Source organism: Vombatus ursinus, unplaced genomic scaffold (assembly GCF_900497805.2).
Source record: "Vombatus ursinus unplaced genomic scaffold, bare-nosed wombat genome assembly UNPS02014825.1, whole genome shotgun sequence".
Lineage (NCBI taxonomy): Eukaryota > Metazoa > Chordata > Mammalia > Diprotodontia > Vombatidae > Vombatus > Vombatus ursinus.
Window position 1 is genome coordinate 8,308,595 of NW_020954603.1, and position 25,772 is coordinate 8,334,366.

At 52.1% G+C, this 25,772-nt stretch overlaps 2 protein-coding genes across 2 annotated transcripts in view; both read right to left on the reverse strand.

The window, feature by feature from the left end:
- Positions 1–2,449, reverse strand: part of MPL (MPL proto-oncogene, thrombopoietin receptor) — a 29,410-nt gene extending 26,961 nt beyond the window's left edge. Inside the window, exon 1 of the mRNA XM_027838073.1 lies at positions 2,349–2,449. Within this exon, the coding sequence (XP_027693874.1) occupies positions 2,349–2,449 (101 nt within the window). The remainder of the gene's footprint in view (positions 1–2,348) is intronic.
- A 282-nt stretch (positions 2,450–2,731) lies between these two features.
- TIE1 (tyrosine kinase with immunoglobulin like and EGF like domains 1) overlaps positions 2,732–25,772 on the reverse strand; it is a 31,833-nt gene continuing 8,792 nt past the window's right edge. Inside the window, exons 7-23 of the mRNA XM_027838031.1 lie at positions 25,451–25,579; positions 25,048–25,193; positions 23,956–24,100; positions 15,517–15,675; positions 15,195–15,332; positions 14,752–15,048; positions 14,330–14,617; positions 14,037–14,227; positions 9,920–10,130; positions 9,526–9,636; positions 9,249–9,439; positions 5,887–6,000; positions 5,677–5,747; positions 4,875–4,915; positions 4,495–4,591; positions 3,843–3,942; positions 2,732–3,199 (exon numbers count right to left, since the gene is read on the reverse strand). Coding sequence (XP_027693832.1) covers positions 3,128–3,199; positions 3,843–3,942; positions 4,495–4,591; positions 4,875–4,915; positions 5,677–5,747; positions 5,887–6,000; positions 9,249–9,439; positions 9,526–9,636; positions 9,920–10,130; positions 14,037–14,227; positions 14,330–14,617; positions 14,752–15,048; positions 15,195–15,332; positions 15,517–15,675; positions 23,956–24,100; positions 25,048–25,193; positions 25,451–25,579 — 2,501 coding nt within the window. The 3' untranslated portion in view covers positions 2,732–3,127. The remainder of the gene's footprint in view (positions 3,200–3,842; positions 3,943–4,494; positions 4,592–4,874; positions 4,916–5,676; positions 5,748–5,886; positions 6,001–9,248; positions 9,440–9,525; positions 9,637–9,919; positions 10,131–14,036; positions 14,228–14,329; positions 14,618–14,751; positions 15,049–15,194; positions 15,333–15,516; positions 15,676–23,955; positions 24,101–25,047; positions 25,194–25,450; positions 25,580–25,772) is intronic.

Below are 25,772 nucleotides of genomic sequence, written 5' to 3' on the forward strand. Positions count from 1 at the left end.
TGGTGGGGGGGTGGTGCTGGTAGGGGTGGGGGTGGTAGTGGTGCTGGTGGTGCTGGTGGTCCTGGTGGTGGTGATGGTGGTGGTGGTGGTGGTGGTGCTGGTGGTGGTGGTGGTGGTGCTGGTGGTGCTGGTGCTGGTGCTGGTGCTGGTGGGGGTGGTGGTACTGGTGCTGGTGCTGGTGGGGGTGGGGGTGGTGAAGCTGCAAAGAGACCAATTTAGCCTTGATTCCAGGAAAAGCTTCCTAGGGATCGGGGATCTCTAAAGGTAGAAGGGATTGCCTCAGGGAGAGATGGACTTCTCTCCCTTGGAAGTTTTTAAATAATGCCCATTTGTCAGGTTTATTCTAGAGAGGATGCTTGAGGCAATAAGGACAAGACTACCAAACTCCAAGGGGCAACTAGGTGGCACAGGGGATAGAGCACTAGGCCTGGAGTCAGGAAGATCTGAGTTCAAATTAAGCCTCTGGCACTTACTAGCTGTGTGACCCTGGGCAAGTCAATTAGCCTTGTTTGTCTCAGTTTCCTCATCTGTGAAATGAACTGGAGGAGGAAATGGCAAACCACTCTGGTATCTTTGCCAACGAAACCCCAAATGGTGTCATGAAGAGTCAGACACAACTGAGAAAGGACTGAATTGAAAACACACTCTAAGGTCTTTTCTGAGAGTCTCCACTCTTATGAGAGGAGGTACTGAGCTCCCTGTCACTGGGGGTCTTCAAGGAGAGTCTTGACTTGTCTGGGCTGTTGGTTGTCTGGATCTCTCTTAGTCTTTTGCATTGAGGCTTTGGAATCCCATCTCTGCCATTTGGGAGCTCTGTGACTCTGGGCCAGTTACTTTGAACTTCAGTTTCCTCATAAGTATTGACCCAAGGGAAGTGGGCGTAGTGATGAAGTCTACCTCACAGGGTTACTGTGAGATACAAATGAGATCATTTTTGTAAAATCATTTGCAAACCTTGCTGTTTCTGTCTCTAAGATATCTCCTGCATCTGTCCTCTTCTCGCATGGCCACCACCCTGGTGAAGGCCCTCATCACCTCTTGCTTGCACTATTGTAATAACCTTCTGGGGGGGGGGGTCACTCAGTCCCAGTGTCTCCTCCTTCCTGTCTATTTCCCATAGCTGCCAAAGTGATTTTCCTAAAGCATAGGTCTGACCAGCTCTCCTGCTTGACACGTCAGTGGCTCCCTCTTTCCCTATGATCCAATACACACCCTTCTGGCCTTGGTACCAACCCAGCTTCCTAGGCTTAGCCACACTGTCTCCTCTTCTCCCCATCACACTCTCCTGTTTCAGCCCAATAGGCCAGCTTGCTCATCCTCAAACCTAGCACCCTATCTTCCATTTCCCTGCATTTTTATAGGCAGTCTTTCCTATGCCTGGCACATAGTAGGATCTTAATAAATGTTTATTGATTGATTGATTGTGCTTCTACCTCTCAGAATTCCCAGCATCCTTCAACGCTCATCTCCCATGCCCTCTCCTACCAGAAGCCTTCCTGGATTCTTTTAGCTGTCAGTGCTCTCTCCTTTCCCCCTTAATGGGCATATATGTATGTGTATGTGTGCAATAAAAATAAATAAAACAGAAAATACAATAGATAATATATAAATAAAAATTAAAATATTTTGTGTATGTGTGTATACATATACATATATACATTTACACATGTACATACACATACATATATACATATACATACACACACACACACATATAAAATCTGGCATGTGCAGCTCCTTCAGGGCAGGCACAATTGTTTCTCTTGTCTTTGTGAGCCCACCAGGCAGGACAGTGCCCAGCATAGAGGAGACATCTACTCAATGTTGGTTGGGTTGAATTGGCCTGGAATATGTATCTTCATCTCTGAATGGAAAGCACTCTCCCACTGGCCATGAATAGGAAAATCCAGCATTTTTCCTCTGTCCTCACCCTTCTTGGACTGTTGCTTTTGTGATGGCGAAGCACCCCTTCTCAGAGACACCTTCCCATTCCTCCAGGACTGCCTAGTCTCCTTTGCTAGATCCTTGTCACGAGTGACCTCTGTCCCTCCTCCTTGCTATGGGTCTCACTCAAGGCTCTCTCCTAGGCCCTCCACTCCTCCTGATACACTCTCTCACTTAGTCAACTCCTTCCCATGGGCAGGTGACTCCCAGCCCCACTCCTGAGTTCGCTGTCCCTTTAATGGCTGCCTGGACATCCCCACCTAGAAGTCCAATTGGCTTTCCAAGCCCACCATGTCCAAGAGGACACTCATGCCTTCCCTCCCCAACCCAGCGCTCCTCCAATTCTCCCTCCACACCTTCTTCCTCATCCCTCCAGTTACTCAGATCAGCTATTTTGGAGTCACCTTTGACTCTTGACTCCCTCACTGCCTCTCCCACACACCCAATCAGTTGCCAGATCTCCATCCATCCCCTCCACAGCTATCACTCTTGTTCGGGCCCTCATTATGTCTGCCTGGACCTATTTGACCATCTCCCAGTGGTTCCCAGATTCTCCTTCCCTCTCTGACCCATCCTCCATCTAGCTGCTAAATACATTTTCTTGTCTGATGTAGGGGAGAATCATTACCCAAGAGGGTGATGGTGTGACACAGGGCCCAAGTTCAGTCTTCAGGAGTCCTAGTAGCTACCCTGGGATCATATCTGATTCATCTAATCTCTCTCAATGTCCTCCCCCACCCCCAATCTAAGAGTAAAGCCAGAGAGAAGAAATCCACCATAGCAAGACTCTGGGGCATAACCAAATGTTTTATTGGCCCTATTTGCCCCCAGTGAGGGCATAGGAGGGGGCAGGGCTATGTGGGGAAGGTATTTGCATGAGGGAGAGGAGTAACTACAGAGAGGGAGGGTTTGCTTATTGGGGAGGGGCAAGTAATAATTCAACGGAGGAGGAGTAAGTGCACCGGGGGAAAGGCAGCAGGAGCTGTCCAGAGCTGGCACAGGGGTCCTGGCACTGCCATCTGTACCCCTTCTATTTGCCAAACTAAAAATATGATTCACTGAGGCTGGTTTGGTCCAAGATCACAGGAGCTTTGTGGTCTCATGCTGGACGAGGTGGACTTGTGTGCATCTGTCCACCAGGGGGCTGAAGGGCCAGCAGGGAGGACAGAGCCACCACAGACTTTCAGGCTTCCTCTGCAGTGGCATCAATACCTGCATAGGTGAAGTTTTCAAACAGTGCCATGTTCACGTAGGCCTGAGAGAGAGGGAGACAAGGGTGTTGGCATCAGAGGGTAGCTCCAGGGCCATCCTCTAGGAATAATCTTCCTTCCACCCCCTAGTAAGGCACAGGTAACAAGCTACATTCTCTAAATGTCTGGGGGTCCCTTCCAGCCCCAGATTCTACGACTCTGCAAAGGAAGCCCTGTCTTCTGGGGATAGGGACAGAGGCTAGGAGGAGAGAGCGCAGAAGATTCAGAGTTATGAAGAATACTTATTATTAACATGCCTGGCCAGGGTCAAGACAGACATTCAACCATTTCTCACAAAGTCCATGGGGAGAAGATGGTGATATGTGGGCTGGATGACAGGACAGTCAGATGGAGTTAGGCCTAGGTGAGTAACCAGGTGTGAGTCTGTGATGGGTTCAGTGACAACCTGGGGAGAAGTCTCTAGGCGAGGGCCCCAGAGATCTGTGCTTGACCTTGTGCTAGTCAACACTTCTAGATCAATGACTCAGCTAAAAGTATAGACGACAGGCTCATTAAGGTTGCAGAAGAGGAGACACATGGGGTGTTAGAGTTAGGATCCCAAAGGATACTGATGGGCTTCAGAACCGAGCTGAATGGCCAGGTTCCAGGAGCTGGCCTCCCCTCCTGGGGTCAGCCGGATGTTCTCACCTTCCTGGCTTCTAACATGCGGCCAAGCTGTAGGGAGATCTGTGCAAAGGGCGGTCTTTCATACGGACGATCCCTCCAGCACTGGCGCATCAGCTCATACCTATGGGGGGAGGTCACCAACTCTCAGACCTGGGAATGTGGGGACATGGATCCCCGGGATTGGGGTGTGGATGTGTGTGGGTGAGTGTGAGGCATCACCGATCGGCAGTTTGGGGGAACACTGACCCTCAGGCCCTGGTGGGGGAGGGTTTTCATTGACTCTCAGGCCTAGGAGATGGGAGGTTATAGGTCCTTGGGCCCTGGAAGATGGGAGGACGGGGACCCTGAGCTCTGGGGATGAGGAATCACTAACCTCAAGGCCTGGTATGAATAGTGTGTGGGAGTGTGAGGCATCACCAGCCATGAGATTGGACAGTAAGCGGGAGGACTCTGCCCTTCAGGCCTGGGGAGTGGAGGGCAGGGTGGAGGCGGGGTGACACTGACTCAGTCTGAGCAGACTGAAGTTCCAGGACCCTCTAGTCTCAGCCTATTTTCAGGCTTGACGAGCGGCACGCCCCTGACCCTCTGCTGAAGTTGGGCACTGCCAGCACGTAGTCCAAAGGCCTGGGGGCCCTCAAGGGTGTGGGTGAGAAAGGGGCTGGGCCTCACATACACTTCATCATCACAGTTCCTAGGTTGCTCCATCCGGTAACCCTGGGGCAGCTTCTCATAGAGTTCAGCACATGTCATTCCACAGTACGGTGTGCCCCCTGCAAGAGAAGGCCTGGCCTTAGATCCCTCCCCTGCCCGGCACCAGGGCAGGGACTGGCACAGGGAGATTCGAGTAGGGGGTGGGCCATTTAGGGGGTGCTGGGGGTACGACTGAGGGATTGCAGATAGGTTTCCATGGCAATGACTTTGGTTTTGGGGCCTGGAATGTGGGGACCTGGACAGGGGGCTGGGGCTGTAATCCATAGCATGCCTGAGAATTCGGGACTGAGATGGGAGGGCTGGGGTGGAAGTGGGGAACACTAATAGGGGCAAGGGCGTTACCAAGGCTTACGATCTCCCAGAGCAAAACCCCGAAGGACCAACTGCAGAGAGAAGAGAGTAGCCTTGTTCAGCCTGTGTGAGTCAGGGTGCCACGCATATACCCCTCCCTCACAGACTCATCCCCTCCTTTCCAGGGCACCAGCTGGGAATCACTGGGGCCAGACTCAGCCTGATGGACAACAATGTCACAGTGTCCCAAAAGAACAATGCACTGGACGATGGAACAATAAGGCCTTCTCTCCTCCCGGCCTCTGGGCTGGGGAGGAGGCATCCACTGGGAGATGGGGGGAGGGGGGTGGACAATGTTTCCTAAACCCAGACCAGGCTCCCCAGACCCTCAACCAGCTCCCTTATACCTCGCCACTCCTTCAACCCCGCCTAAATGTCCTTGTGGCTTTGACCCAAGGGTGCCTCTGGGCTGAGCCCTCAGCCTAGATCTATCCCCAGGGATCTCCACTGCTCCCCAAGCCCCACCAGGCTCCCCTGCTCCCTCCCTACCCCCCAGACCTAGCCAGTGCCCTTCTCCTTCCCTCATTCTCACTCTGTCCCCTTCTCTCCCTACACTCACTTTTTAGCTCTTGTCCTGTCCCTTACCCCACCCCATCACCCCTTCTGCTCTCTGCCCCTAGCCTGTCACCCCTCCTCTCTCTCCTGCTCACCCTATCTCCTCTCCTTATACCCACCCTGTCACCCTTTCTCCTCTCCCCACCCCATCACCCCCCTCCATCCCTCTCCTGTCACCCTTCTCTCCCCAGCCCCCACATCCCATGTCTGCTTCTCCTAAATGCCCCTTCTCACTCACACATCACTCTTGGTGGTGTAGACACTATAGTTCAGGGACTCAATGGCCATCCAGCGCACAGGGAGCCGGCCCTGGGACCCAGGAGACACCAAGTGAGAGTGTCAGGAGGGGGGAAGTGAGGTGTACTGGGGGAATAATAGGATTGGGGTGACTGGGGACATGGAGGCTTGGGGGGGCCCTGAGGATTGGGCTGAGCGGCCTCAGACTCACCATCGTCTTCTTCACATAGACCTCCTCCCCCCGGGACAGTCCAAAGTCTGCAATCTTGGAGGCCAGATTCTCCCCCACGAGCACATTCCTGGCTGCCAGATCCCTGTGGATGAACTTCAGGGGACATGGGGGTACTGTGGGTCCGCGGATGAGAGCAGAGGGGCACAGGGCATGGTGTGGGCCCAGGGATGAGAGCAGAGGGGCACAGGGCATAATGTGGGCCCAGGGATGAGAGCAGAGGGGCACAGGGCATAGTGTGAGTCCAGGGATGAGAGCAGAGGGGCACAGGGCATAGTGTGGGCCCAGGGATGAGAACAGAGGGGCACAGGGCATAGTGTGGGTCCAGGGCATGGGGGCACTGTGGGCCCAGGGTGAGAGCAGAGGGGCACAGGGCATAGTGTGGGCCCCAGGATGAAAACAGAGGGGCACAGGGCATGGTGTGGGCCCAGGGATGAGAGCAGAGGGGCACAGGGCATAGTGTAGGCCCAGGGATGAGAGCAGAGGGGCACAGGGCATAGTGTGGGCCCACGGATGAGAGCAGAGGGGCACAGGGCATGGTGTGGGCCCCAGGATGAGAACAGAGGGGCACAGGGCATAGTGTGGGCCCAGGGCATGGGGGCACTGTGGGCCCAGGGATGAGAGCAGAGGGGCACAGGGCATGGTGTGGGCCCAGGGATGAGAGTAGAGGGGCACAGGGCATAGTGTAGGCCCAGGGATGAGAGCAGAGGGGCACAGGGCATGGTATGGGCCCAGGGATGAGAGTAGAGGGGCACAGAACATAGTGTGGGTCCAGGGATGAGAGCAGAGGGGCACAGGGCATGGTGTGGGTCCAGGGTATGGGGGCACTGTGGGCCCAGGGTGAGAGCAGAGGGGCACAGGGCATTGTATGGGCCTAGGGATGAGAGCAAAGGGGCACAGGGCATGGAGGCCACTGTGAGACTAGGGTGAGAACAGAGGAATACAGGGTATGATGTGAGTACCAAGTTCAAAATAGATTGCACAAGTCACAGGGAGCACTATGAGTCCAGAGGTGGGAAGAGAGGAGTACAGGCATATTACAAGCAGAGGCAACAGGGGATGGGGGACATTGTGGCCCAGGCATGAGAGCAGAGGGGCACAGCATATGGAGTTCACCGTGCATCTAGGGATGAGAACAGGGAGGAACAGGGCATGGAATAAGCACAGAGCATGAGGGCATTGTGGATCCAAAGACGTGACAAGTGGGGTACAAGGCATGGGGGCTCCAGGGGTGAACAGAGGTTGCACAAGGCGTGGTGTGGGCATAAAATGAGGTGGGGAACTACTTTAGGGTGGGGCACAGAGAGTGCAGAGTATAGTGTGCATAGAGGTAGCAGGTCACAGGGATGCCATGGGCTCAGGGCATGGTGTGGGCACAGAGAAAGATGGGTCATGGGGGGTTGGTTTAGGGTAGAGCACAGGGTTTGCAGGGTATATTTTGGGCGTTGGGTATGGACGAGAGAGACTGCTAGTCTTTTTGTGAAGGGGACAGTTTTGACTTCCCTAGGAGATGCAGACTGTCTGGATGTGGACAACTATCCCAGGTCCTTCAGACCCCAAAGCTTCTGCTTTGCCAGAGCCTCCTGGGTTCAGGTGGGTGGGGTCAGACAGGGGGCTCTTACTGAAGTCGGGCTGGGGGGCATAAAGACACAGTGGGTTGGTCTGCACTGCCTCAAGAAGGACAAAGATGACAAAAGAAGTGACTCCATTCACAGTCCAGGGAGGTCAGAGGATCAGAGGTCTAAAACTGGAAGATGCCTCAGAGGTCTTTCAGCAGAGGCTGAATGGACCCCTGCTGATTTGGTCATGAGTGGGGGGAGGGAAGGAACTTCTTTTGGGGACAGGTCAAACTAGATGTTCCCAAAGCCCCTCCCAATTTTGTGAATCTGTGATCTTGTCTGATTCCTTCACTTAACAGATGAGGAAACTGAGGCCCAGGGAAGTAAGACTGGTCCAAGTTCATAAAAATTGTCAGTAGCACAGGGGAAATTTGAACCCTGGTCCTTTGCCTTCAAATTCAGTGCTCTCTATGTTAGACCACCTTGCCTCATTGCCTCAGGTCTCAGACTAACTGTGGGTAGAGAGTAGTAAGGCCAGCCAGACTAACCAGGACTTTTCTGAAAAGGAGAGAGAGTCCATTCCCAGGCCCTGGCAAATGGCTTGGGCAGACCTTGTCTCACTCAGAGGCACTGCAGATGATTAATGCGTCATAATTTGTGATGCTTATGACATCCAATTCGAGATGTCAGGAGAGAGGTTAGGGCTGGGTGTAGAGAACTCAGAATTCTTCACATAGAGATAAGCTGCTGAGAGAGTACAGAGGGGGAAAAACAGAGCCCAGAATACAGCCTACTTGCTCTGCTGCCAACCGTATTGATCCACTTGGCGTTCCTTGCTCACTATCTTCCCTCCCTGACCTCTGTAGCTCGGTACTGGCTGCCTCCGATGCCTCACCACCTCTTAGCTCTGTTGGCTTCCTTCAAGACTCAGCTCTCATCTCACCCCATTCGGGAGGCCTTTCCTGGCTCCCTTCCCAGGTTCCCTTCTGTCTATTCTGTTCTTAGCTCAAGTGTTCTGATTTATACATGTGGCCCTTTAGAATGTGAGCCCCTTGAGGGCAGGGGCTGTTTTTACTTTTTTTTCCTATCCTAAGTTCCTGGCATACAACAGGTGCTTAATAAGTGCTTATTGACTGATTGAATTGGATTAAGGGCATTTGGAACATTTGCCAGGCCAGAGGCTTGGGGATTTTTCACCCCATGACTGCTCACCGGTGCTTGGGCAAGAGAGGCGAGCTCAAAGGCTGTGCTCAGGAGCTCATCAGTGGTGGGGTCCTGAACAGAGTCAGGAACGGGAAGCTGATTGTGGAAGTTAGCAAAGGGAGCTGTCATCCTTTGAGCTTAGGAAGGCATGGGCAGAGAAATCCTGAGATGGGAAACTGCTATATTTGTGCTTCTTCCAAAGGCAGGCAAAGAGAAGCTGGGCTGTCTGCTGCAGCTGCTTCTCCTGGACTTCCCAGATGGAGGAAAGAAATATGCCTGGAGGGAGCCAGGAAGAAAAGGGAGAAGAGATCCTTCTCTGGGCAGGAGGGACCAGTGGAGGATGAAAGGAAGAAGGGACACTGAACCTCTCGGGACAAGACATGGGCGAGAGGTTCCTCTTGGGGTGGCCATCCCCTTGTGGGGAGAAAGCTGCTCCCTGGGCACCACAGCGTGTTTCTGAGTGCCTGCCACACAGAAGGTACTTAATAAATGCTTGCCACTTGATTGATCTCCCTCGCTTTCCTCTTTTGAAATCAGCCAGGGCTCCCGCCCTCTCTTTCCCCAACTCCCAATGGGCAGTACCTGTTTCTCACTCAGGTACTGCATGCCCTTGGACACATCACTGGCAAAGCGCAGCAGTTGCTGGGATGTGAGTGTGGAGGCAGTGCCGTGCTCATGTGCGAAGGCAGGGTCTGTCTCCAGCACTCGGCTTTTTCGAAGGAAGTCCAGCAGGTTCCCGTACGGTGCGTACTCGATGGCAATGTACAGGTACCCTGGGGGTGGCGAGGTTGGAGGACCATCAGATCAGGGAGTGATTCTGGGGTTGGGGGTTAGGGATCAGAGCGGGAAGGGGCCTCACCTCGGTTCTCACAGGCTCCCAGCAGGTTGATAATATTTGGGTGGTGTCCAAGCTTACACAGCACCTCCAATTCTCCAGCAAAGTCACGGTGGTCATTCTCTGAGGCAAACTCTGGACCCAATGGGAGCCAGTATCAGAGTCAGGATGGCCACTGGGGTCTTGGGATTGGGATTAAACACAGGCTTTGGGTTGGGCTTGGAGTGGGTTTGACTAAGGGGGAATGAGGGATGGGGGTCAGAACTGTGGCTAGGGGGTTGGATTACAGCTGGGCAGCTGACCCCCCTGGGTCAGGGGGTCAAGGGTTAGAACTGGGGTAGAGGCTCTAGGGTCAGGGCTTGCCAAGTTCAGGAATAGGACAGGCATTGGGAACTGGAGGCTAGGACAGGGCTGGGACCTTTGAGCATCTTGACAGCAGCATTCATCTGGAGCCCATCCTTCTTGATCATGGCGCGAAGGACCTGGCCAAAGTTACCCTCCCCAATGAGGTCCTCAAAGGTGATGTCTTCCCACTCCAGCACGGGGTAGCTCAAAGGCTCTGGCTGCGGCTTCGGACGGCGGGTCAAGGTCAGCGTCCCAGAGCTGAATTGTAGGACAGTCTCTTCCCCCTTTTGGGGACAGAGTAGACAGTCACTTCAGGTGAAGACATAAGAGGTCATAGGGACAGCAACCAGCCTGTGGCCAAAGCTACTGGCAGATAGGGACACATGGACGCAGGATGTGTGAACAGAGGTAAACATGGACAGAAGTAAACAACACATACTACCACACACCCAGAGATATGGGTAAAGACAAAATCACAGAGCCTCGGGGGCCAGTTGGCTCCTGAACAAGAATCCCTACATGTGGTACTTTCAAGGACGGTAAACATTTTAGCTCCTGAGGCTGCCCCTTCCACGCTGGGACAGCTCTGGATTAGGACTCTGCCTCTTTGCAGAGTTCACCTATTGTTCCTCCTGCAGAATCAGGCTGATTCCCCTTCCACATGACAGTCTTTCAGAGATCTGAAGATATCTCTCATATCTCCCCCCAAATATTCTCTTCTCCAGGGTAGACATGCGCAGTTCCTACAACTGATCCTCAAGGATATGGGCTCCGGCCTTTCACCACCTGCCTGCCCTCCTCTGGACATCCCCCAGCTCAACAATGTTCTTCCTCTAGACTGTGGTTCCTGGAACCAAACACGATGCCCTCAGAGACTCCAGCTGAGATTTAAACAGGGCAGGACATGATAAAACTACTACCTCCTTCTTCCTGAACAGAATGCTTCTCAATGTGACCTATCATTCTGTTTGCTTTTGTGGCTGCCATCTGCCACTCATACTGAGTTTACAGTTCATCTAAACCACCCGGGTAATTTTCAGCTTTGTGCCATCGGCGAGATTGATGAATGTGCCATGTAAGCCTTTATAAATCCATGGTAAAAATGTTAAATGGGACAGGAACCAAGACTGACCCCCGGGGGCAATCCACTGGAGACATTCCAAGTTGACATTGGTTTATTGCTGGCTTACTCTTTAAGTTCAGCTGGTTGGATGGCTTTGAATCCACCTAATTTCCCGTATCTCACCACAAAATAACATGAGATACTTTGTCAAAAGCCTTGCTAAAACCCAGGTAAGATCATAGCTATGAGGGGGGCAGCTAGGTGATGCAGTGGATAGAGCATTGGCCCTGGAGTCAAGAGGACCTGACTTCAAATCCAGCCTCAGACACTTAACACTTAATAGCTGTGTGACCCTTGTTTAAGTCACCTAACCCTGATTGCCTTGCCGAAGGAAAAAAAGAAAAAAAGACCATAGCTATGCCATATCCTTCATCTATCTGCCTGAGGCTATTGCCGGGAAAGGAAACATGGCTAGACTAGCATGACCAGTCACTGAAATGTTATCCTGGTTCTTCATGATCCCCACTTGCCTTTCCGCAGGCAATCGTGGGATCAGACACAGAATCAGAATGGTCCTTTGTGGTCATCCAGCCTGTGTCCTATCTGCCTCCTCACTTACAGATATTCTTTAGTTATGGCTTTCATCATACATTTCAGAATTTTGCAAAGAACAGAAGCCAAGCTCAGTAACCCGGGGGTGCAGACTCTAGGCTCTCCCTGGCTTAATATATTCTAGTGACTCCCTCCCATCTCCAGCATCAAACACAAACTTCTCTGTCTGTCATTTACAGCCTTTATAGCCAGGTCCCTTCCTGCTCTTCCAGTTGTATGATTTTCTCCCCTCCCCCCACCCCACAGTCCAACCCAACTGGCCTCTCAGCTCCAACTTGTGAACCCTTGAAGTTGTCTTTGAAAACACCCAGCCCCCATGCACCTGGCATTCGAGGCCCACCACAATCCAGCCTTATTCCCTATACTTCCTGTTCTGCCCCTTTCTGGATTCCTCACAATGTCTCATGCTGACACAATGTCTTGTGTTTTCCCACACATCCGTGCGCTTTTGCTCACACTGCCCCCTCAGCTCAGAATACTTCCCCACCCCTGAACTTGACCAGCAGAATCCCTACCATCCTTCAAGGCCCTGATCAAACGTCACCTCCTCCAGGAAACCTTCCCTCATCTCCACGCCCCAACCTGAGGCTTGGCTTCCTCCCTCTCAGGCTTCCCCAGCAGGTGATGTCCCTTTTTGCCAGGTTCCTAGCCAGCAGCGTTTTCTACATTACCTAAGGGAATACTTGGGGAGGTTGGATCCTGTCTCATTTAACATTTTTACCATGGATTTATAAAGGCTTACATGGCACATTCATCAATCTCGCTGATGGCACAAAGCTGAAAATTACCCGGGGGTTTAAGTGAATTGTAAACTTAATATTAGTGGCAGATGGTGACCAATTACCTCTATCCCTGCCCCCATATTGACGACTTTCCCAAGGGCAGGGACTATCTCTAATCTAACAACAACAATAACAACAACAACAGAACTCAAAGGTTGGAAAAGCACTTTATAGATATCTGATCATAAGGATTTGGGAGGTGGATGCTATTCCTACCCTCCCCATTTACAGTTGAGGAAACTGAGGCGGGGAGCAGGAAAGTGACTTGCCTAGGGTCACACTGCCAGTAGGTGTCTAAGGCAGGATTTTAACCCAATCTTTCCTGATTTCAAGTGCAGGACTCTATGTCTGGAGTTACCTAGCTGCCCCTGCCCCTCTAATCTGACTACTAGATAGCTAGATGTGATCCTTTTCCGGTGTCCAGCTCAGAGTTCTGCACCCAGAAACTGACCCTGCTGGCTCTTCATCTAACTAGGGCAGTCCCTCAAGGTTCTGGCCTGGGCCCTCTTCTCTTCTCTTCTCTCTCTACTTTGTCACTGGGTGACCTCATCAGCTCCCCCACCTGGAATGATCATCCCTAGGTAGATGAGGTCTAGATCTCTAGAATTCCAGCCTCAGTCTCTCCCATGAGCCCCAGTCCCAGATCACCATCTGCTTCCTGGACATCTCCAGCCGCATGTCCCAGATCCACCTCTTCTGAGTACTCTTGGACTCTTGACCTCGTGGCTCACCACCAAAGCATCCTCCTAGACACTCTCATTCACTCCACACCCACACCCAAGCTGTCATCAGATCAATCCCACCCATCTCCTGCTTCCAGTCAGTCTGGACTATTGTCCATGCCCTAGACTGGGGAATGCACTCCGTCCTCCTCTCCACCCCCGCCTTCTCCCCCCACCCTGATCCCAAGCTTCCTTCCAGGCCCAGCTCAGCTCTTCGGTCCTTTCCTGACCCCCTTTGTTACCAATGGCATCTTTCTGCTCAAATTACTGCATCTAACTCTTTCTGTGTCTGTGCTGTTCTTCTCCCCCCTCCCCAAGGTAAATAGAGAGATGAAGCATTTATGAAGTGCTTACTCTGTGCCAGGCCTTGTGCTAAGCATTAGGGGTACAGATACAAATGAAAAAGACAGACAGTGCCTGCCCTCCATGAGCTTACATTCTAATGGGGTAAGATAACATACAAAAGAGAGAGGGAAGGGAGTGACCTCCTTGGGGACGAGGACTCCTTTGGGTCATAACTCTATGCCCAGGGCCTTGCCCATTGTAGGTGCTTAATAAATGTCTCCTGGCCTGGCCTAACCACCCAGGCTCTGGTGGAGGGCCCACAGCACTGGGCAGAAGGCTGAAGTGAAGAGGAAGGAGCCTCAGAGTCTGAGGCAGGGGGGCTCACCAGGCTTGAGATGGCTCTCTGGGGCTAAGACATGTCCTTGTCTCAGGTCTGGTCCAGCCTGACCCCCCTACCTGTGGGAGTCCCCGGCCTTGCTCTCCTCCTGAGACCCATGGACAGACCAACAGAGCCCCACGTGAAGGTGTGTATGCATGTAGGACCCCACGGTTAGAGGGCACAGGCCCACTGGCATGAGAACAGACAGACGCATTGAGACAGGCAGAGATGAGGGAGGCAGCAGCATGCCAATCTGGAAGGAGGGCCTCTGACATGCATAGACACATCCACGCACCCACCCCCGGCCTGCTGGAGGGAGCCCCACGTGCAGGCCCCACATCACTGACCGAGCCTGACTGGTACGTGAAGGTCCGCCTTCGATGGAGGCAGCTTTTGCGGATGCAGACCAGGGCCAGCAGCGCAGCCAGAATGGTGAGGCACGTGGCTGACACAGAGCCCACGACGGCCAGCACCAGCTGCTGATCCAGGCCAGGGCTGGCTGTTCGGCTGTGCTGGGCCGGGCCCTCGTTCTCCAGCCCTGGGAAGGAGATAAGGAGGGGGGTGACCAGAGCTGGCCAGGGCACGGAGGGCTGTGAGGGCCCAGCCACGGCTCCCCCTAGAGAAGGGACCCCTGCCTCACCATTGCCCAGCGTCGTCTCCTCCACTACCTCGCTCCAATCTCCCGGGCCCTGAGCACTGGCTCGAACCCGGAAATGGTAGCACGTGCTGGCATTGAGGCTCTGGATGACAGTGCTCTCCTCGGCTCCTTCTGTGTCTACCCAGAGTGGCTCCCCGGAGCCCCCCACCGCCTGCAGCTCCACAATGTACTTGGCAATGGCTCCAGCTGGGGTCTCGGGACGTTGCCAGGTCAGCCGGATGGCTGAGTCCGACAGGGCCTCGGCCCGGAGCAGCCTGGGAGCTGGGGGACCTGGGGAGGTCGGGGGAAAGGACGGCAAAGGACTGGTGTCCTCCAGGCCTTCCAACAGCCCCACTACCTCCCAGGTCCCTTAACAACCTTCCCATTGTGACCCCTCCCTTCCCCCACTTCCCATGTCCCTGTACCAGTGGGGGGCAGGAGCACGCGTCTTGGTGGTGAAGCGGGGCCCAGGCGTGTGCAATGATAGAGCTGCACTTCCAGCTGGTAGAAGGTGCCTGGCACGAGGCCATTCAGCTTCGTGGTGCGTGCCTGGGGGGATGTGACATTCTTGTGCAGCTCGTGACCCCGTACTGGGTCCCACAGGCGTAACAGGAACCCATCTCCCACCAGAGGACCAGGCACGGCAGGCAAGGACCAGGTCACTCGAAGCCAGTCTGGGGCCTCCACGTGCCAGTCCTCCAGCCAAGGTCGCAGCGTGGGCTCTGCAGCCAGAGGTAGGGGTTAGGTAGAGTGGGGTCAAGGGAGGAAGAAAGGGCCACAGACTATGCCTGGACACAGCCTTTATCAGTCAGGGGTCTGCCTGGGAGGGACTTCCTCCCCTCCCCCCAGGGATGGGCAGGACTCTCACCAAGGCAGTCAGTGGCCATGATGGAGGGTGGCCCCCAGGCACCCTCACCCCCTTCTCCTGGGCGGCTCAACTGCACCAGAACGCTGTAACCTGTCTGAGGCCGGAGGTTCATCAGGGTTACGTTCTCACTGGGGTCCACTGCCAGGAAGGGAGGTCACAGTGGTCAGGAAGAGCAGACAGGGAAGGCAAAAAGGAAACGCAGGGAGCCCATGGAGGGTAGTGTGGACCACAGTGGACCTTCCTTTGGCCACCCCCCAGAGCCTGCCTTCTCCCTCACCCTGCTCATTCTCCCTCTGTTCCCCCTTTCCCTTTGTTAACTCACCCACGATTGTGGACCAGGCCGCAGAGCTGTCCTGAGGCCGGTAGCGTAGGCGCACCGATGAGATAGGCCCATCCCCTGAGAACGGCACCAGTGGGGAGACCACGAGTTGGCGACTGAGGCGAGCCAGGAGCCTTGGTGGGGCCATGGGCACTGGAGGAACTGAGAGAGGGGAGGATGTTGTATGAAGACCCACCCCTGAGGTCCTCAGAGGGCTCTGCAGTGTGTACCCCAGGCTTACAGACTAACAGGAAAGGAGAAAACCCAACCCTGGGCTGGAAAAGGGGCCTTCCTGATGCCACTGCCCAGTGAATGCATGGAGTGGTCCCTGGGATGTGAGAAAAGGCCTTGATCACAGGCCCGGAGCTAGAGGGCTCAGGTTCCTAGCCAGGACACTTTACTTCTGGGTGGCACTGGCAAGCCTCCTCCACACCCCACATACCCAGGGACTCAGTCTCCTCACCAGTACCATGAGGAGGTTGGGCCAGATGCCCATTAGAGTCTCCTCCAGATCTGGATCCCCAACTCTGTTAAACTCCTAAGATCACACCAGAGGGAGCTGTGAGACCCCAGATGGCACAGTGTCAGGTGGTGGAAAGAGGCCTGGCATGTGGGCTGGAGAGCTGGGTTCTGTTCCCCACTCCCAGTATGACCTTGAAGGAATTACAGATCATAGGATTCCGTAATTGGAAGTCAACCTTAAATAGCATTTGATCTGGCCTTCCTAAAGCATGAAGCCTTCCAAACGACCATCTAGCCCTTGCCTAAAGACCTCCAGTGACTGGAAACTCACTACCCTGTGAAGCAGTTCCCTTCACTTTGGGGCGGCTCATTGTTAAGGTTTTTCTCCCTAATATCAGGGTTAAATCTATCTCTCTGTAACCTCTACCCATTTCTCTGAATTCTGTCTTAGGGCCAAGCGGAATAAAACTTGGCATGTGCCAATCACTGCACCATGTCCACTCCCACATTCTTGAATGGAACTTCCCATGCCGTGGGCCCCAGGCCTCTGACCCAGTGTCAGCCCTCCATGGAAGTTCTGTAGCTGATGAGGGAGGGAGGGAGGGATGAAGTCAAGTGGCCAGCCTTCTGGGTTCACTACAAATGTGTGATTTCCAATTTCAGCCGGGGCAGGGCAATCCTTTGATTGTTGTCAGGACTGTCCATCACTGGTCCAAGCCTCCTCTTCTTCCCTTGCATCTCCCATCCAACCACCCTGTCCCCACTCCTCAGTAGAGGAGTAGTAGCCTGGGGCCACCCTTCTCCTCCTTGGCTCCCAGCCCAGGCCTCTGCCTCGAGCTCCCTCATCTCTCCCTTTCTATAAATCAACACCCTTCTTCATTGTCTCCCAGCCCCGGCCCCAGTTTCTCCTCCTCTGCTCCAATCTCTGAGGAAGAGGAGGCCAAAGCCAGCTGTTCTCCCAGTGCCCTTGATCCCAGCCCTCCAGGGGACTACTCCCTCCATCATCCCCTCTCACTTTGTTGTACAATCTCCCTGTACCCACTGGCTCCTTCCTGCTGCCCACAGCAGGACCCTGACATTCCTTCAAGCTCTTGTCCTCTATCTCTCTACCCTTCCACTGAAAAACTCTTAGGATGGGGCCTTCCCACTCAATGCCTCCATTTCCTCACCTCCCCCTTGCCTTTCTAGCTTCCTAGCTTACCACCAGATGGAGACTGCCCACTCCAAGGTCACTGCCAAATTCAACAGTCCCTTCTCGATCCTGCTCCAAGCCTCTGCACACTGAACTGCCTCTCCATGGCACCCATGTTCTGCTGGCCTTTTTTAACTGCTCTTACCTCCTCTTTGCCAGACCATTCAGACTCTTTATGGGGTCAGTATCCTGCTCTTTGTGTCTCTCCAGGGCCCTGGCCTGGGCCCCCTTCTCTCGCTACATCCTCTTTCTCATCATTTCCCATGGCACAATCACCTCTCTACAAAGGACTCCTAGATCTCCATGGTCTAGCCCCTGTCTCTGCAGATCTCCAATCCCACATCGAGCACCTGTGGGTGATCTCTACCTACATGTCTGCTTGGCATCTCAAACTCATCAGGTCCAAAATGAAACTCATTGTATTCCCCTCTGAACCCTCCTTCCCTATGGCTAGGGTTGAGGGCTGACCATGTCACACATCTGATCAAAAATCTTCAATGGCTCTCTACTACCTCAAGAATAAAATACAGGGTCAGCCATGTGGCATGGTGAGAGAGCACCGGTCCTGGACTCAGCAGGACTTGAGTTTAAATTTGGCCTCAAACACTAGCTGTGTGACCCTGGGCAAGTCACTTAGCCCCAACTGCCGCTAAATAAAATAAAACAAAATACAAACACCACATCTTGGTATTCAGAGCCCTCCATCATCTGGTTCTCATCTTGTTTTCCAGGGGTATGTCATAATTTCTCCACCCTACGTTCCCAGCAAACTGGCTTGCAAGCTACTTCCTGTCCACGATGGTTCATTTTCCATCTCTATGGCTTTGACAGGAAGTTAGCCAAGTCTGGAACATACTCCCTCCTTGCCACCCCCTCCCAGAATGCTTAGTTTCCTTCAAAGCGCAACCCAAGAACTCTAACCTGGGTAAGGTCTTTGTAAATCTCAGGGTCTTTTGGCTTATCTGTACAAAAATTCTGCCCCTCCGGGACAATGGAAGCTTCCTGAGGGCAGGGACCTTTTCATGTGTCCTTGTAGGCACAGCGCCTGGCACAAAGGAGACGCTTAAAGACCTGAATGCTATCTTTCATACGGCCCAGGGCAGAGGACAGGGGCTACTCTTGCCTCCTGATGCCCCTCCCTCTCCACGAAGGCCCAAATCACACTAGCTTATCTGGCTCCCTTATTATCACATAGAGAGAGAGCTGCAAAGTAGTAAGACCCTCAGATCTTCTTCAGAATGACTGCTGTCTAACCATCCCCTATTCTGCACATTTGGTAAAGAAGCCTTCAGTGCCCTCAGCTAAAGCCTGGAGAGGTCGGATACCAGGAGAACAATTAGGAGGCAAATGCAACTGTCTAGGTGGGAGGGGATGTGCCCCTGACCCCTGACCTATGACCCTGAGCCAGGTGAAATAATAAGCATTTTTATAGCGCTTTAAGGTGTAGGAAACACTTTGCAAACATCACGTCATTTGATTGTCACAACAATCATGCTAGGCAGGTGCTATTATTATCCTCATTTTACAGATGAAGGAACAGAGGCAAGCAGAGGTTAAGTGATTTGCCTAAGGTCACGCAGCTGATAATGATGATACATGGCTAGCATTTATATAGCTCCTACCACGTGCCAAACACTATATGAAGGACTTTACAATATTATCTCATTTGATCCTCACAACAATTCTATTATTATCCTCATTTTTCAGTTGAGGAAACTGAGGTAGACAGAAGTTAAATGATGTGTTCAGGGTCACACAGTTTGTAAGTGTCCAAGGCTTGAGTTGCACTCAGGTGTTCCAGCACTCTATCCACTGCACTGCTGAGTTGTCTAAATAGAGGTGGTGGGTATAGCAAAACACACATACGTACACACACCCACACCCCCCACCCCCACAAATAACCACAATAAAAGAACACATGATAGATTAGAAGAGATACCGTGGACAGAGAACCAACAGGAGCTGGCCTCTTATAAGATGGAGGGAAGACATAAGGGACAGGGGCGACTCTGGCTTTTGAGTCTGGGTGCCCTGGACAGAGAGAAGGAACAGTTTGGGGGAAGCAGATGAGGAGTTGTTTGGACAGGATGAGTCTGAAGTACCAGATATGGCAGCTAGGTGGCGTTGTAGCTGTGTGACCCTAGGTAAGTCACTTAACCTCTTTTCTGTCTCAATTTCTTCAGCTAAAACGTAACTATCATAATAACATCTATCTCCCAGAGATGTTGTGAAGATCAAATGAAATATTTGTAAAGTTCTTAGCACAGTGATAGGAGCAAGGTTAGAGGTAAGGAATTAAGAATTAGAAAGCATATAATAGGTGTTTAATAAATGCTTCTTCCCTTTTCCAGATATGGGAACATCCAGGGAGAGATTTGGAAGCGATCCTACAAAGGGAGGAGGTCAGGAATAGATCCAGACCTGGGAATCTTCTCAGAGACATAATAATTGAAGCCCTAAGGCAGAGAAGATTGCTGCGTGAGAGATAAAAGCTAAGGAGAAAATCTTGGTCAGGGGTGGTGGTGGTGGTGTGTTGGAGGACAGGTAGAGAAAGAGGAGCTAAAAAAAGAGAAGTCAGGCAGATAGGAGAGAGAGAGACAGACAGGCAGACAAACAGAGACAGAGAGAGACAGACAGAGACAGAGACAGAGAGAGACAGACAGAGACAGAGAGAGAGAATCCAGAAGGAAGGGGCAGGCATCCTAGCAGAGGCTGCAGAGGATGAAGCTTGAGGAAGGCTATTGACCTTGCTGCTATCCGAGTCACTTTGTTTAGTTCTTTTTTCAGTTGTGTCCAATTCTCTGTGACTCCTTTTGGGGTTTTCTTGGCAAAGATACTGAAGTCTTTGCTATTCCTTCTCTAGCTCATTTTACCGAAGGGGTAACTGAGGCAAACAGAGTTAAGTGACTTGCCCAGGGTCACATAGCTTGTAAGTGTCTGAGGCTGAATTCAAACTCAAGAAGATGAGTCTTCCTGACTCCAGGCTCAGCCCTCTGTCCACTGAGCCACCTAGCTGCCCGTCTGGGTCACCGGTGGTATGTAAAACAGAACTTTCTGTAGAGTGGGGCCAGAATCCAAAACACGAGAAGAATATGAAAATGCAAGAAATCAAATCTGACCTTATTGGCATCACTGAGGTTTGGTGGGATGACTCAACCCCCGACTGGACCAGATGGGTATACCTTATTCAAAAGACACAGGAGGGGGCAGCTAGGTGGCACAATGGATAGAGCACCAGCCTTGGAGTCAGGAGGACCCGAGTTCAAATCTGGCCTCAGACATTTACTAGCTGTGTCCCTGGGTAAGTCAAACCCCAATTGCCTAAAAAAAAAAAAAAAAAAAGAAGATGCAGGAAAGGGAAAAGAGGACAGGGAATTATATGCTAAGATGAAACAGTCACCTAAGGAAATGCAGAACCAAAGAGGGGAAAGATGATTAAGAACATTTAGAGGTGAATAGCCTAGCAACTATCTAGACAGAGAGAAGAAATAAATGAGGAATCTGGGAAACAGATCAGAAGCCTAAGGAGACAGGCTAGAGTTGTGATGAGGGACTTCAATTATCCAGATATCTGCTGGAGTTCTCTTTTTCTGACAAAAGCAGATTCTGTGATAGAACAAATGAAGAACTCTGTGGGACTGGAGTAAAGGACATCATTGGGCCAATGACTGATAGGATTTCAGAATCAAGGAGATCATAGACTCATTGCAGTATTTGTGTATATGGAGAAAACAAGGGGCAGCTAGGTGGCGCAGTGGATAGAGCAGCGGCCCTGAAGTCAGGAGGACCTGAGTTCAAATTTGATCTCAGACCAAATGCTTGACACTTACTTGCTGAGTGACCCTGGGCAAGTCACTTAACCCCAATTGCCTAAAAAAAAAAAAAAAAAAAGAAAGAAAGAAAAGAAAGAGAAAACAAGATCAATGAAGGATAGGACATATACTGCACGTAGATGCGATAGTCACTGTCAAAAGAGAGAAGGCAGAATTGCTCAGCTCTAATTTCATTTCTCTTTTCCCTGAAAAGCAAAAAGACCTTCAGATTGCAAATGCAGAACAAAAGTGATTAATGGGCTGAGAAAGGAGATGGGAAGAGAGCCCCAGGCTGCCTTGGATGGAGACAAGTCCCCTGGCCCAGACGAACAATACTCTTGGGTGCTGAAAGAACTGGCTAGACAACCGACTGCAGAGCCACTCTCAATGATATCTGAAAGATGACGAACAGGAGAGGTACCCCAATACTGGAGAAGGGCAAATATCCTGATTTTCAAGAAAGGGAAATGGAGTCGTAGAGCTTTGATTCCTTAGAATGTTTTAGAATGGCTCATTAAAAAGGTTAACCTATCTCTAAGAAAGGAAGTAGCAATCACAAAGAGCCACATTGAGGACAGGTCATACTCAACTCACCTTGTTTATTTTGTTTTTTGAATAAGGTCATTAGACCAGTGGATCAGGAGAGTTTGACTACGTATACTATTCTTGTGGAAAAGATGGTGAGATGGAAAAAGACAGAAAATGAGGGGGTTGGACTGGATGACTCCTAAGGTCCCTTCTGGGCAGCTAGCTGGCGCCACAGTGCACAAAGTGCAGGAAGACTCCTCTTCATGAGTTCAAATCCAGCCTCAGACACTTCCTAGCTGTGTGACCTTGGGCACTTCACCCTGTTTGCCTCAGTTTCCTCATCCATAAAACGAGCTGGAGAAGGAAATGGCAAATCACTGCAGTATCTTTGCCAAGAAAACCCCAAATAGAGTCACAAAGAATCAGACACAACTGAAACAACTAAACAACAACTACAAAGCCCCTTTCAGCTCCAGATCCCATGAGGACAATATTATAATACAATTAGACAGATTCAAAATGGTCTGAAAGACTGGATTTAAAGAGCACTTATTAAGAGTTCTATGTCAGCTCGGCCAGAGGTCTCCAGCGGAGTGCCCCAGGGATCGGCGCTGGTCCCTTTGCCTTTGAACATTTTTTATCACTTGACAGGCTCATCATCTTTGTAGATCGCACCAAACTGGGAGTGATAGTCGTCCACTGGATGACGGCATTGGGCTCTAAAAGGGTGTTGATGTGTTAGAGCATTGGGCTGAATTGAATCAGATGACATCCAACAGGGATAATGTAAAGTCTCACACTTGGGTTCGAGAAATCAAGAGAGAGAGAGAGAGAGAGAGAGAGAAGGGGCAACTAGGTGGCGCAGTGGATAGGGCTTCAGCCCTGGAGTTAGGAGGACCTGAGTTCAAATTCAGTCTCAGACACTTGACACTTATTAACTGTGTGACCCTGGGCAAGTCACTTAACCCCATTGCCTAGCTCCCCCCCAAAATCAACTTCAAAAGAGCCTGCTGGGGGAGGAGTGGTAATGATGCAGGTGCTCTGAAAAAGATCTGGGGGTTTTAGCTGACCATGAGCTCAACATGAGTCAACATGGGATATGGTATCCAAAAAAGCCGATGCAAAGTTGAGCTTCCTTGAGAGAGGCAGAGCAGGCAGGAATCAGGAGGCAGCAGCACCTCTGCCCTCTGCCCTCTGTCACACTGGAGTTTTGTGTTTGGTTCTGGGTACCACAGTTTAGAGTGGTGTTGGTAACTGGTGATTGGCCAGAGGAGAATAACTAGGCTGGTGGACCTTGGGTCTGGGGTTGTGTAGACAGAGAAGAGATTATTCCAGGGTGTGTGAGGACTCTCTTCAATTATGTTAAGGGCTGTCCTGTGCGGGGAGGAGTGAGCCTCACCCTGCTTTGTCTCAAGGACAGTCTAGTGCCATCTCATGGAATGATGAGGGAGGGCTTAGGGATGAAGGGAAGCTCGTTCGCTGTGGAAGGAGGGTCCCAAACCTGGAGGACAGGCCCAAGCTGGACAAGGACAAGAGATGGCATGGGGGAGGGGCTCCACTTCAGATGGTATCGTGAGGTCAATCACCAAGGATTCATTAAATACCTAGAGGCAGCTGGGTGGCATGGTGGATAGAGCCCTGGGCCTGGGGTCAGGAAGACTTGAGTTCAAATTTTCACTTACCAGTTGTGTGACCCTAGACAAGGCACTTTAACCTCTGTTTGCCTCAGTTTACTCAACTGTAAAATAGGGATTATAATAGCATCTACCTTCCAGGGTTGCTGTGAGAATTAAACGAATAATATTTATAAAGCACTTGGCACACAGTAAGCATTTAATAAATGATTGTTTCCCTCCTTCCTATGGGTCAGGACCAGGGCTTTGGAGTCTGGGAAGGAGGCCAGAGTCAGTTAGTTGGAGGCACCTAGGGGATTGGGCTTAGACACTGCTCTGAAATCTAGGGGAATCCCGTGGAAGGGATCTAGGTGTGAGAAGCAACCAGTGAATGTGGCTCAGCTGAATGAGCAAGACAGGAGAGTGAGGACATCTCAGGGAATATACAAACTATGCAGGTTGAGGTTGGGGCCGGGGGAGGGAGAAGCAGACTACAAGAGGGTTTTCTAGAGGCCAGGCGCCAGAGGGGCCAGCTCTGAGATTGGTGGCCTACAGGCAGCTTCCCTACAGCCATGGGGGCCCAGGGAAGGGGTCGGGGCTAGGATCAGCAGGGTGGCAGTGCCAGGGAAAGACCTTGTCCTGGCAGATGCCAGATCCTAGGCCTTTGATCTCACCTCCTTCCTCTTCATGCCCTCTGGTCCTCCTATCCCATGAGATCCCATTCCCAGGGGCTTCCTGACGCCATCCCTGCCCCTTCCTGATGCCATCCCACTGTCTCAGGCCTCTTGAGCTCGTTCTCCCTTTCCATCCCCCAGATAATCCCGGGTCTCCTCACCTTTGATGTTGACCTTGAAGTGCCTGCTGTCCTGGCCTCCAGATGTAGACACTCGACACTCCCACAGGCCGCTGTCTGAGAGGGACACAGGTGGCACCTGGAACTCAGAAGTGGTCTTGTCCACTTCCATGATGGCCTTTGACGGCTGTGGATGGTCAATGGGGAGCTTGATTAGTGTATATGCAGAGATCGACATGGACACAGCTGTGTATCGGCCCACATCCACGTAGAGGCAGCAAGAGAGAGTGGAGGTTTAGGAGACCTGGGTTCCAATCCCACCTCTGACGCTTCCCAGGTGTGTGGGTGACCTTGGGCAAGTCACTCACACCCTCTGAGGTACTTTCTCTCATCTATCAATGGGGATGCATGCCTGCACCACCTCCCTCACCAGGGGGCGGCAAAACTCTCATGAAACCCTGGATATAAAGCACCTTAAAGGTGTCGGTTATTACTACTCCACATGTGGACATGTGTTTGAGGACATAATTTCATGTGGGAGGCTATGTAAGATCACAGGAGTGTAGGTGATCCAGGGTAACTCTCATTTTAGGGAGAAGAGAATGGAGGAGGCCCGTGGTGTGTGTGTATATGTATGTGCACATGTGTGCATGTATGTTTGTATGTGCATGTATGTGTGTGCAAGTGTGCACATATGTGTGTATGAGAGAGAAGAGGGGGGAAAGAGCTTTGTGCCACTGACATTTGCTAGGACGGGGGCTTAGGCTGAGGGTGAAGTGCTCACTGAGGCCAGCCGAGGGCTGACCAGAAGGATAACAAAGAGGTCAGAGTATCATCAATATAGAGTTGGAAGGTCTGGCTTCTACCTTCTCCTTTTACAGATGAGGTAACTGAGGCCCAGGAAAAAGAAGTGACTTGCCCAGTCACATGGGCAGCAGACATCAGAGGTGGATTTGAACCCAGGTTCCTACCTCCAGAGCCCTACCAGGGCTCTTTGCCTGGCCCAGGCTATCTATCTATCTATCTAGGGGTTCAGAACATCAGTGGATGGGGTCACAGTAGACCAACCATAAAGACAGTGGGCGAGGTGAAAGGTCACAGAGGATAGTTGGAGGGGTCAAGAGGGATGCTGACCATAAACACAGTGCCATCGGGTCTTCGTAGCTCCATGTTGCCCCTTACTGGGGGCGGATTCCCTGTGGCTGCACAGCTCACCACGGGCATGGCTCCCACGTTGAAGTCCAGCTCTGAGGCCACATTCACAATCTCTGGGATTCGGTCTGGGGATGGTGGAGATGCTCGTGTGTATGTGCGTGTGCATACATATACCTGTATGCAGTCACTCAAGGACACACGGACAGGCAAACGGGCCAGGAAGCCACAAACGCCTGCCCTGAGACTGTGGCTAAGGTTGAAGCAGATCGGGCCCCTAGCCAATCATCATGCCGGGGGCCAGGCTGTGCAGCCTACGTGCCGCCCCCAGGACCCTCCCCTGGGTGGCCCTCCCTGCTCCCTGCAACCTAACCGTCTCCCAGACCTGATTTCTCACAGTGCTCCCCATGCCATCCTGAGGGGCAGACACAGCCACTGAAGCGGTCACAGGTGCCTCCATTCTGGCATTGACACTGCAGGGCACAGGAGGCCCCAAACCAGCCAGGGGCACAGGCTAAGGGGACAGAGAGGGACATTAGTTAAGGAGACAGAAGGGATACTGGGTAAGGAGGAAGAGGGGGAACCAGCTATGGGGCAGACAGACGGCACACCAGCTGGAAGAAGATAAAGAGGACACAGGCTGGGAGGCAGAGGGGCACAGGTAGGGAGGCATCAGAGGGGGCACAGGCTGGGGGGCAGAGGGAGCA